General features: G+C 34.9%; 1 protein-coding gene across 16 annotated transcripts in view; it reads left to right on the top strand.

The window, feature by feature from the left end:
* ERC1 (ELKS/RAB6-interacting/CAST family member 1) overlaps positions 1-12,955 on the top strand; it is a 302,320-nt gene that overhangs the window by 74,994 nt on the left and 214,371 nt on the right. For 13 of the 16 annotated variants that reach the window (XM_084511007.1, XM_084511005.1, XM_084511010.1 and 10 more), the window contains 4 exons: positions 4,150-4,224; positions 6,131-6,286; positions 8,081-8,164; positions 11,063-11,230. In XM_084511007.1, coding sequence (XP_084367133.1) covers positions 4,150-4,224; positions 6,131-6,286; positions 8,081-8,164; positions 11,063-11,230 — 483 coding nt within the window. The remainder of the gene's footprint in view (positions 1-4,149; positions 4,225-6,130; positions 6,287-8,080; positions 8,165-11,062; positions 11,231-12,955) is intronic. The other 3 variants (XM_084511011.1, XM_084511009.1, XM_084511003.1) reach the window with 1 other exon arrangement.

The raw sequence follows: 12,955 nt of genomic DNA, 5'->3' as shown, positions 1-12,955 counted from the left end.
CATTCCTGAAATTTTCTTTTGGTTTATAATATTTGCATTTCATTATAATAGAAACCAGGGTGCTAAATTCTTTCAAAAATTTAAACGTGAAAGATTGACAGAAGCCATCTGGGAAAATAAACTTTAAGTACAAGTGTAATGTTCTCTGAGTAAGGCCTGGACTACATGTTGGAGAATAAAAACAAACATTAGATAACTACCCAGTCTGCTGAATGATGCAAAGATCATGCTACACAGAACATCGTATTTGACCATATAAAGGCATGGCTAGGCTAGTTATTTTTTTTTCCTGTGGTGTTTTGAATTGCACATTGTATCATTTTTAGCAATTTTTTACTAAAAACAAATTAATGCATGGAAGAGCACCTTCAAATATTTTTCTCCTTCATTCTCCATGTGATATATGCTGCCTGATTATAGGTGGGTTCTGCAGGAAATAGAAGGCGTGTCCTCTTCTGCATTTGGAAAGTGCTTATCTCATGGTAATACTGAAAGATAAGTTGCTGTATTTTTAAGCATGAAGCCTACTTCCCTGAAAATGTCATCACTTAAAGTGCACTTTCATGTTTCTGAGAAATTCCTTGCAAAATCACATGTGGGAGTAACTGGGGGAGTAGCAATGAATGATATGGCCAGGATATTTAGGAAGAAAAGGTTCTGAATAAATTCCTCCCTTCATCATCATGTGCATGTGTTATAAGTTGCTAATATTTTCTAGATGTAGTGCTGATACTGCTCAGTATTGAGGACTCCCTCAATTCTGAACTATAATCTGTAATTTCCAATTGTTTTTGCACTTCTTGGTCAGGAAAAAAAAAGCAACAAACTAAATACATTTAAAATATGACATCCTTCAGATATTTTGGGGTGCATTAAAATTACATTATCACAGATATCCTTTACATATTTAATGTTCTTAGTACGTTTGATCAGCTGTTCTATGTAATTATGCTAGATAGAAAGTTATGGTATTATTTCTCACAGGGATACAGTACTACCTTGCAGACCTAGTTGGCAGATGCAAGGTAATAAGACACAAACATTTAGTTTATATCTTGTTCGAAGAAAAGGAAAATAACTATTCTTAATTAGAAATTGGTAGTGATGAAATGCTGAAGTGAAAATTCATCCCTTATTATAATTTAAGTTTGATTCAAAGGATGGACGATGTTGAATCTTACCAATCTGTTATGGAACAGTATCAGTTAGATATGAAAGTTCTTTCTGCATGAAGATAGAAGAAATGAAGGATGTTTTATTACTTGATCAGAATGGATAAGTCACAAGAAAAAAGGATTAGTTTTGTATTTTTTTGACCCTGATACCTACATGTGGCCCTGCACTTTAATTATTGTGCAGTGTCCTGTTTTGATGATGAAAGTACTAATTTTCAAGCTTCTATGTGGCATTTGTCCACAATATAATCTGAATATGTCGGAGAGATACTAAGCTTTCTCCTTTCTGCCACAAGGATAAGTGCATAACTTATATTTCAATGTTAAGAAGGATGTTTTTGCATGATGTTCTTCTAGCAGCCGTACTTAAATTTGTGTTATAGGGAGGTTCGGTGTGACTGTGGCCCTATTTTCAGTCTTGTCAGAATCATAGGCAGGTTGCCAAAATCAAGTCCTTACTATGCACTTGAGAGGTGGGAGGTGTTGTTTTTCTGCAGGTTATAATTCACCTAAATTACAGTGAAGCTATTTAAGATGATAGAAGTAGGACACATCGTTTGCTGTTGTGCAAAGCATCGTTTCAGACAGTGGAGAGACAGCCTTTCTAAAGAAAAAGCCTAAAATAATTTTCTATTTGGGAAAATGCTGTGCAATGTCAAAAGCAGACGCTGTTGTGCCAGCATCCCTTTAATGACATGCTGTTTTCATACTGGGTGTTTCATCTACTGCATTTCCGTAGTAGGTTGCTTGTATGGTCTAAGGTCAGAGACCATGTCTCTGCACAACTGGAAATGATCTAGTACATAAATGCACCACTAAAATAAAAACAATATATTATTCAAAATAGATTTCTGACATATTCGTTTTTGACCTCTTTATCTTTCATTTTCTCAGTTTCCAAAAGTTCACAGGAATTTGTTTGTTTTTCTTTTCTATTATCAAGCTTTTTCATTTTCTTCTACAATAACAGTCTTTGGATGCTTGTACAGCTGACGTGACAGGAACAGCTGGGGACATAACTTTCTGCATTTAGTGAAAGTTCATGCTATTCTGAATAGTATACTTTTCACCTTTTTGATTTATCAAAGCTTAAAATGGTGAAGAATCATTTTCAAAATGATTCCCTTTTGCCCATACATGTATTTTGTGTTACTCAAACCCTCTTTTCTTCTCCTCCCCCATAGCCTTTTTTTTTTTTTTTTTTTTTTTTAAAGTGGACGTGAATTTGAGAATGTCCACAACATGTGACTGGGGTGTCTTCAGCTGTGGACAGTTTTTACTAGTTTTCTCTCTGAAAAGAGAAGCTGTGTCATTCTTTGACACAGAAGAGAAGCTGTGTCATTCTTTGAGAGGCATTGTTTTATGTGTGTATTTTCAGTTGATGCTCTCATAGTCAAGCAAAGATTACAGAATAATTTGGTGTTACAGCACATAGGGTGTGTGTTACAAAGAGTGTTCTCAAATACCACCTCACTCAGTGTGCTACATGTGCCTTTACAAAAAGGCCACCATGCGTCTTACTTTGTTGGTTCCTCTCAATCTGAGAATCACAGGAAAAGACTTTGAGAATCTAAGGAGGGTGTGGAGGATGTGGGATATGTGAGTCCCTGCTGAAGAATAGTTAGAAGTCACTCTCATTCAAATGTTTGTGTATTCTTACACAATAGATCATTCCAAGCCGTGCTGTTCACTTCAACCAAATAGGTAGTAAATGCATTGAGAGTTCATCAAAGACTACAGAACTGCCATTCAAGAGAAGTAAAATATCTGGATGCTTTTCCAACAATATGCTGTTTGGTGAATGCATGAATAGAGTTACTGTGTCCACTCTGGAAACTTAAAAATAGGTAATGTTTTCAGTGTTTTTAAAACACTATACAACTCTACTTTTCTCATTCAAGTAATTGATCGTATGGAGCAAGTTGCATGTATGACTACCATATAATACATGTATGTTCTCTTCATTCACCATCTGTATTGAAAATACAGGCTTGTGGATGGCTTTTTGGATTTGTGTTCCAGGGGTTTCAGGGGACTGGTGGCTAAACTATGCGTGTGTACTCAGATTGTTAGGTTAACTGGTATCACAGTTCATAACCTTTGGTGCCTTTGGGCACCAAAGTACTTTCATGTCATATAATATTAACATCCTAAACGTATTCACATGCCTACATTTAATATTAGTGTTTGTTGTAAGGACAATATTATTTTAACACAAATAATGAAAAAGTGGAATATGTTTCTCTTGTATTTCCATTTGTTGGTTTGAAACATCTACCTACTGCATATGGGAGAACAAGCTATTTCTGCTTTCTGTCATTTTATTTCATAGAGAGCTCTCTGAAGCATGCTGCTTCTGTGAATTGGTATCAACAGAAATATCACATGGACATTTGTATCCTCCTGTTTGCAAACTCCAATCTTTAGAGCAATGTGATAGCCAGTCATGTACTTTTGGCTGAATTCTAACCCCAGTGGAGAAAGATTTTCATCCTACATCATTAAGCATTGCTACTCTGGAGTAAAAAATTTGAAAAAGGTTTATCAACACAGCTGCACCCTATAGCTTGCTGAAACAGGAACTACAGCATTATTGTTTTCAGTAAGCATCTAGTCAAATAAATGATGTAGACACTTCCATGTGAAAATAGTATCCGTTTAGATTAGCTTGCCAGGTAGATTATAGTTTTCTTTTAGTGGATTCATCTGTCATTTTAGCAGTTTATTTTGAGTAAGTACATGGTAAGTATTGTGCCTTTTCAACTGAGATGGTGATTCTGTTGAATGAACATTTGTGTATCCTTTCTCTCATATGAGAGATCATAAAACAAAATAAAGGAACTGGTAACATCAGAGAGCGGTGTTGAATTATGCCGTGAATTAGAAAGAGAAAGCTGTAGTAATTTTGTTTTTATTTGATAAATGGCTCAAAATGCCTTTAGGCTAACTCTTGCTTTGTTTTCTGCTGACACAGGAGATACATCGACGATTTGAAAATGCTCCTGACTCAGCCAAGACAAAGGCTCTGCAAACTGTTATTGAGATGAAGGTAAATGGTTGCATATAGCCAGTAGGAGAGCATATGCTTTGTAAAACAGATTCTCATAGGAAAAGCGACTGTATCAAATACCATACTATTTTGCAAGTCTTCTTAGAGAATTTAATTCAATAATTTAATTTAAAAGAAATATATTTATTTTTTATTATTTTATTTTATATTACTGATCAGGGAAGACACATAACTGCTTCACAACACAATGAAAACTGCTTACTGCCTGCCTACAACAGCATATAGAGATTTCTTTCAGTTAACTAATAGTCCATTGTATTGCAAAGATGAGTGTGATGTACTAGTGGTTCTTTGTGATGATGTGGTTTACTTCCTTTTTACACTATCAACCTTTGAAATGTCATTGCTTCACCTTCCATGTGTTAATAATGTTAGCAATTTGCAACCTCAAAATCCACTTAAAGAATGGGTCTTACAATTAGAAAGATGTCTGTATGCCATCTTAAATGCAGCTTTTCTGGATGAATTTTCCTCTCTTTCTCCCTCCTTCTTTGTCTGAACCTTATTATTTTGGTTTCCTTCCTTTTTTCCCTTCCAACTCAGTCCATTCCATCTCAGTGTTTTCTGTAGTCATTTCCCATCTTTGTGCTTTCAAAGCCTTTCTTTTACTGTCATTCTTTTATTAGTCTTTTTTATGGTTCAGAGCAATGAGAACTAATTTACCATCTGGTAACAATAAGCAGTCTTATTATCAAAAGAGAAACACAGGTATTTCTTGGAAATTATATGAGGGCTGAAATTAAGATACTGTTATAAATTACAGTGTAGAACTTTACCTCGATACCTCTGTAATTTTTTGTAGCAAAAGTCTGCTTTTCCAATTTTAACTTGAGCATCAAAAATTAAGCAGGGAATCAGACTAAATCTTCAAAATGGTCCTTTAGAACAATCATATCTTATGAATAATAATAAAAAAAAGGTCTTCTAAGCTTTTATTCAGCTATGCTTTGATTATCACACACATACAAAAAATGAAGGATTGGTCTATATAAGAATGGGGGATAGTTTGAAATCTTGTATTTCAGGAAAGACAAAATGTTTTGAAGACACTGACTTAAAAAAAAAAAAAGCTACTCTAATGGATTGCATTTCATAAAGGCATATGCATGTAATAGAAAATGTGTGTGCAACTCTGTGTGCTGTATGAATCAGGTTTTGCTGTTCCTAACATGTAAGACTTCTAAAGAAACAGTAAATCAGGTAAACTGAAAACCTCTGTTCATTCTGTAGAACCATGAAGATAATGGCAGATAGGCTTTCTCATTGTTCCAGGTGTATATTTTTAAATGATGGACATGTTTTATATGTTGTGTATATGAATCAGAATGCGTGAACATCCTTTACTGCTTTATATACACAAAAAAGATTGCTGCACGTCTTCCTTGCTTACAGTGCTTTTTATGTTCTCCATTTGTGACCCGGCACACAAATTACTATTAACACAAACCTTTTGTTTTCCTTCTCTCTCCCCCCCCCCTCTCTTTTTTTCTTTTTTTTTTTTCCCCATTTTTGCAGCCATGTTATGCTGCTCATTCAGTTAGAATTAAATTTCTTTGTTTTATGCTGGCTTAGCCTTACAAGGCAACCTTTTTTCGTAGTCCTTTATTTATTTTAGGTATAGTGTGTCCAAGCCCCTAGCCATGTTTCCTCTCAGTACTAAATCCTTGTTTGCCTTGAAAGGTGTAAAAAAAAAAATGAAAAATGAGTATTTGAGCACTCAGACAGGTGTTATGCAAGGAGGTGTAGATTTGTTTCTGTAAAAACTTAGGGACAAGATTTCAAGGGTGGGTACATGTCCAACAAATCATTTCATATTTTACTTTTAAGATATATTATCAAATCATCTAGCTGTATGTCACTATCTGTTTCTTCTAATCCTTTTCAGGATTCAAAGATTTCTTCCATGGAGCGTGGCCTCCGGGATTTGGAAGAAGAGATTCAGATGTTGAAGTCAAATGGAGCTCTGAGTACAGAGGAGCGTGAAGAGGAAATGAAGCAAATGGAGGTGTACCGTAGTCATTCCAAATTCATGAAAAATAAGGTATTGAGAAAACTGTGACAGTAGTAAGACAAAATGAGCCTTAAGAAACAGATAGAATAAATCTTAAGGAAAGTACCTGTTATCAGGTTTCCCATTCAAGTGCTGGCAAATAGTCAGAGTTTATTTGTATGTTGTCCTAAGCCAATAAAATACCTTTAAAATAATTAAGAGAATTTTAAAGACAAATTTCAAAATAGCATTATGATAGTTCTTTTATTTCAGAAGTATTTTGTGGTTATGTTTAGACTATTGATAATCCATTATAGTTTCAAGTTTTATTTTGTCTATAGTCTTCTCAAATGTAGTCTATTGAGAGAGAAAAAAAAGTGTGTTTCTTTTTGTGACCTGTTGAATAAATTATGTTTTATTATGCAAAGGCTAAAAAGAACATGAACTGTCAGTGTAACAGCTTTCCATTATGCTCTTCTTGTAGTGGAGTCAGAATATGAGTAGATCCTACAACAGTGGTCATGCCACTATTAATTTATGCAGTTGGGAATATTTGTGCCTCAGGACAAATACAACAGTGAGATATGTTGGTCCTCAGACATAAAGATGAACACTGCAGTGTCAGTGTATAGCCAAAGTTGTACTATAGATAAATATCAATTGCTTCTTTGTTTCTCTCAAAGAAGTGTTTCTCAGTCTTCTAGGTAGGGAACCCTAACATCTTCTAATAAAGATTCAGGCTCCCTTGCACGGTAAATTTAGGTTTCTTGTCAGCAGCCCTGCTTTTCATAGTAACTTGTGCATACTCCTTAAAAGCACTGCACAAATCTCTGGAACAGAGGTTTAAAATTACCATGTCCTGAACAGTTCCGACCTACTGCATTTATTGTGCTTTAAGTTACTTGTCTTATATAAAGAATGCTGGAGAAAGTTTCTTGGAAAATTACTACTTGCCCTAAAGAAGAAACATTAAGTAAGTATATGTTTCTTCCAGTTCCCTCACATCAGCTCACTGATTTACCTCAAGATAACCACATCTATTCTTTTACACTTTCCTCCTTTATCCTACTGTTTTGCTTCTAGGAACTGAAGGATACCCCCGTCCAAATTAGGAATGGGGGAGATGCTTTTCTTCTTTCTATCCTTTTTTTTTTTAAAAAAAATTCCTTGTTCTTTTTAATTTCTTTTATTCTTTCCTTCCTTTCTTCTTCCCTTATTAGCAACAATTTATTTTTCCTTCTCTTCTCCCTCTGTGTTCTTACAGATCTGTCTGTTCAGCAACTTGATTAATTTCTGGGTCTATTCTGTCTACTGCATCTGCTCATTACTTTTCCTGCAGAAAATGTGTTCCCTTTTGGTAACTATTCGCTCATGAGTCATAACCAGCTCCATTCTTTATATCTTGCTATCCTGCTCTGGTTTTTAAATGCACAAAACTTTATTGGGTTTTCTTTCAATATTGTATTGTATAGTCATATGTGACTGTATCTTGATAATTAACTTTTTTTTTCTTTTTACTGTAAAACCTTCCTTTTCCTGTCCTGATTTCCTGGTGAATTCCAGTTTCAAAACTGTTGGGTGAAGTGCCCTATATTTGACATATATAAACATAACCATAACTATACATCTTTGTTTCATAACCAAATATTTGTCTGGCAGCCTATGTGAAATCACAGAGACATAAAATTCTGTTTTGAGAAGACTTAATGAAGAATAGACGATAAAATGAGTGACCAGTGTTGATCCTTCTGTTCAGTTCTTTGTCACTTTTAGTTACTTGTTTGAAACAGGCTAACTAGAAGATGGCAAATGATAAACATTTAAAGCATAACAATGTCGTGACAGGTCGAGCAACTGAAGGAAGAGCTAAGTGCCAAAGAGGTTCAAGGGGAGGACCTGAAAAAAAGAGTGGCTGGTCTCCAGGCCGAGGTCTCTGCCGTAAGATTTATTTTTTGTGTGCAGTGGCCATGCACTGGGGCTTTCTAGCTCTCTTGCTTTCGGGGTAACTTTTCTTCTCTTACCTTCCTTAAAACTTTATATAACCATAGAACTAACAGCCTGCTCAGCCCTGTAGCTGCATTTTATTCACGTGGTTTTGGTGTCCATAACATCACTCTTCAACTGAACATTTATATTAGTTCTATTGCTTGTTTTTTAATGGTATGATTCATTTAATCAGTAAGTTATTTTTCTCTATTGAAACAGATTTTCAAAAGCATTCAGCACCCATTCTGGGGCCAGACTTTCAAAGAGATTCACTTTCCCTAGTGGAATAAAAATAATTTATAACATTTCAAAATCATGTGCTGAATCCTCTTAACATTCTTTCACAAGAAAATGGCAGAAATTGGATGCTGAACACTTTTTAAAACTGACTTTTTCATATTAGCAGCATGAACTTAGGCTCTTCCTTTGCTGTGAAGGTAGTGCATTTGCTGAGTGTTCATAATGTCCCATCAAGGAGATGGGAGAACCCATTACTACCTTAACTTCCTTTGCACTGCATTCTTCCAAAAGAACTTTAATGCATTTGCAGTGTGGGCTTACTTCTTCGAAACAGGGATTTCTAAATATAATTATGTTGGGGTGCTACTTCAGGACTTTAATGTAAATGAATGTGGTTCTGTTCAGATGAGAACAGTTCATCAAAACACAAATACTTAGGGTTAGCATCTCTTCTAAAATGGCCTATTCCAAAGAGAATTTATTTTAAAAAAGAAAGACCAAACTGGGTTGAGAAAGGTTTGCTATATTTTTAGCAAACCTAGTAATTGAAAAAATAATGTTATTTGAAGTTTTTAAAGAGGCTTTTTTACTTAGATACTGCAGAAAACATAACAAGTTGTTATAACTGGTTGTATTGGTCAGTAGCTGACAGCAGAAGTAGTCCTGGTAGCATCAATACTTTTGTATCCTCTTGTTTAAATGGATGGTGAAATCATTCTGTGGACATATTTGCTTTTAGTAAAAGTATAAAAAACAACCAATTAATATCTGAATTAAATGAACAATCAACTATCTAATAGTTCTCTAAACTAAATTCTTCATATTCCTTCACATAATTCCATCTTAAAGACAGAGTTTGTGGGGTTGTTTTTTGATTTTTTTTTTTTTTTTTTAAAGAGATACATGTCCTCCTTCTGTCTCTCCCCTTCTTCCATGTGCCATTTCGTACTGGAATACAAGAGTCCTTGATGAAATCTTTTGTTGCTATTTGATTACTCTTTGTTAAAGAACTGTCCATTATTGAAACACTGTTGTCAAGATAAATTCACATTTACCCAAGCCTTTCAGTAATTTCTAGTAGTATTTGCATTTATTTTGATTTGAAATACAATTTATAGCTTATATCTATTTAATTTTGTTCTTGACACATTCCCAGAAATCCCAATTTTGAGGTGGATGGTTTTTTTTTTTAGTATCACAGAATTTTCAAGCTAAAAAAGGGAAAACTGTTTAGTTTTTAGAGAGATGCCCATCTCTACTGTATAATATGCAAGAGTAATATATTCATATTTTATTCTGAGGTGTATCAAACACAAGCCAGAAAGTTGGTTATAAACTTGGACAAAATCTACCTTCAGAGTTCCCTGTCCTCTTGAATTAAAAACACATAACTCTCCAAGTCTACATCAAAATTGTCCTGAATGATCATTGTGCTGAAAATGAGATTTCATCTCATTTTAGTGCTTTACTGTTAAATTTCATACTGTTTATATTTTTAAATGATAATCCAACCTACATTTGTTAAAATAAATATGAATTTCCATACTGATTTAATTCACTAAATTAAACATAGGAAACTGCTCTCAGCATCATGTGGTTCTGAAAATGGTTTTAACAGAATCACAGAATAGTTTGGGTTGGAAAGTTCCCAGAAGATCATCCCCCTTTGCCATGGGCAGGTATACCTTCCTGCCCAAAGCCCCATCCAGCCTGGCCTTAAACACCTCCAGGGATGGGGCAGCCACAGCTTCTCTGGGCAGCCTGTGCCAGTGCCTCACTACGCTGATAAGGAAGAATTTCTTCCCAATATCTAATCTAAACCTTCCCTCTCTAACTTTAAAATTCTCACTGCAGGCCCTAGTTAAAAATCTCCCTACATTTTTCTTAGAGTATTGAAAGGCTGCAATGAGGTCTCCCTGGAGCCTTCCCTTCTCCAAGCTAAACAGCCCAGGCTTTCTCAGCATTTATTCATGGAAGAGGTGCTCCAGCCCTCTGATCATTGTTATGTTGTTCTGAAGTATATCTGCATCTGCTTTAAGCATCTTTCCTAAATTTAAAAGTGTTTCTTAGACGAGAGAAATCCTAGTTTCCTGAAGAGTGTGAAAAATAAAGGCATCTTTACATACTTTGTAAATATGAGTCTGGATTGAGGATAGAAAAGCTCAGTGGTTTGACATTTGAAAGCAAATGTCATGCTTCTGAAGAGAAACCTGTACCTGTCTCATCTTTTCTGATGCAGCAGGGTAAGGGTACGTTCCTGTTACAGTTTTGCTTCATCTTCATTAAAATCTTATCCCTGCTAAGTAACTGGTTTTGGTCAGTCCTTTGAAAGATGGCTAAGAATAGATTGACTCTGTCAAAAAAGAACATCTCTTAAAAAAATGTTATTGCTCTCCTCTCTTTCTCCTTGTACCATCTATTCATGACACAATTTTTTGCTGGCTCTCCATTCAAGATAACTGAAGGCTTTAAAATTATTTGAGACAAGTTGAGGGTATAATACTTTTTGTTGGTACTTAAGTGAATTTAACACTATTTTTGAAGCAATGATACAAATTGATCATTATTTTTTCCTTTACCCATCTTTTCTTTCTTTTTCAGATCGGTCAGGTAAAACAGGAGCTGTCACGCAAAGACACAGAGCTGCTAGCCTTGCAGACAAAGCTGGAGACCCTCACAAATCAGTTCTCTGACAGCAAACAGCATATTGAAGTCCTGAAAGAGTCTCTTACAGCTAAAGAGCAAAGAGCTGCCATTCTGCAAACAGAGGTAAAATGGGCAGTTCTTTATGACTTTCTGTACTTTATGACTTTCTATAGATCAAGAGATGAACAGCATTATTTCTTTTCCTCTTGCTTAGGTTATACAATTCCATAATGATGCGATACTGCTTGTTTTGAGCACATTGTTTCTTTGCTTACATACTTGGGTTCTCTTTCCAGAGCTTTGATGGTAAAGAAAGTATGTGTAAGTGAATATATGTACCTGTGGATGAATGTACACTTGTACAATATGCTCCTCTAACATATAGTCAATAATTTTTCCAAGGCACAGCTAAAGTGGAAGTTGCAATGCCTGAGCCAGGGGGAATTATTTTCAGTGATCTCGTAGCTAAAAGAGATCAAAGAAAGGAAGTATACAACTTCCTGTGGCTTTACTACTACTATCAGCATGTACTGGAACTCTTGCATGTGAGTCTGTGCTTATACCTGAAATACAGGCTTTCATGCTTTACGAAGCATATTCAAAGATAAAGGAATAATATTTTCAAAACTGCTAACAAATTCTTAATAAATTCCCATATTGTGTAAGATGACTGCATATTTAAATAGCAAATGAGCAATAAGTAGAATATATACATGACGGGACATTCTTGAAAAACAAGCGTGACGTGTTGAGTGAAGACAGCATTTCAATCCACTGGCGTGGAAAATTGTAGTGATAGGAGAAGTCCAAAAGATGGCGGTCATGCATCAAAAAATCTTTGGGTTGTTACTGCTAAAATAGCAAAAAGCTAAGAGCTATGAAATAGGCATGCAGAAATTTTGTGGCTAAAGCTGGTAGAAAGATTTCATAATACAGGAGTGCGACAGAATTTATTTGAACTTTTTACCCTCATGTAGCTTTCCTTTAGCCATATTCAGTAACTCTATGGGTGCACAGGGCCTTAGCTATCTGCAGAAATCAAGTTACGCAGCAAATGTCCTTTGATGTTCTAAGATGGCTTTTCTGTTTGTTCTCAGGTTTATGTGAGAGCTGAAATAGTAGTTCCTTTAACACAGTAGTGTTGTAGATATAACAGTGAAAGTCATAAGTAACATTTATAAAGTCATAACAAAAGCATCTATAAAAGTCATAACATAACATCAATAAGCGATCCAAGTCTTACAGGAAAGAGAATATCTTTAGGTATTAAATTTAACTGACATAAGGAAAGAAATGCAAAGAGACCCCACAAAGATAATCTCCAGGTCAAAGGCAGCAATTTTAAATTTTAAGCTCAAGTTGAAAATGAAGGTCTGTGTTTAAACTTGATTTTATTAACAGACAACTTGACATGGGTAAATAACTTGGATTGACCGAGGAGATAGCAGATGAAGAGCTGTTAAGATTCTCTGGAACAAAAAGAGAAAAGTATGCACTCAAAACCTTCTCTGGTTTATTTTTTAAAATGCATTAAATAAAAACAACAACAACAACCCTTTCCTTTCTAGTTTCCTGTTGGCAGTAGAAATAGAGTGAGTTAATTTAAATGACCATTTTAGTTGTGGTTTAATTCTACAAGCTAGAAACCTTAATTTTGCATTTGTTTTTATTTTATATTGATACTTCTAGATTATTGTAACTAGGTTCATTGGTATTCGTTGGTGTAACTGTGAAAATGTGTTAGTTTACGATCATAAAATCCTTTTAAAATTTCTTCATTATTTTTTGCTAGTCAGGAATGTACCCTGGATTTGTATATGTTTATTTAGGAAAAATAAAAAAAAATTT

This window comes from Aythya ferina (genome assembly GCF_964211825.1).
Source record: "Aythya ferina genome assembly, chromosome: 1".
NCBI classification, from domain to species: domain Eukaryota; kingdom Metazoa; phylum Chordata; class Aves; order Anseriformes; family Anatidae; genus Aythya; species Aythya ferina.
This window is presented reverse-complemented; position numbering and strand designations above follow the sequence as displayed.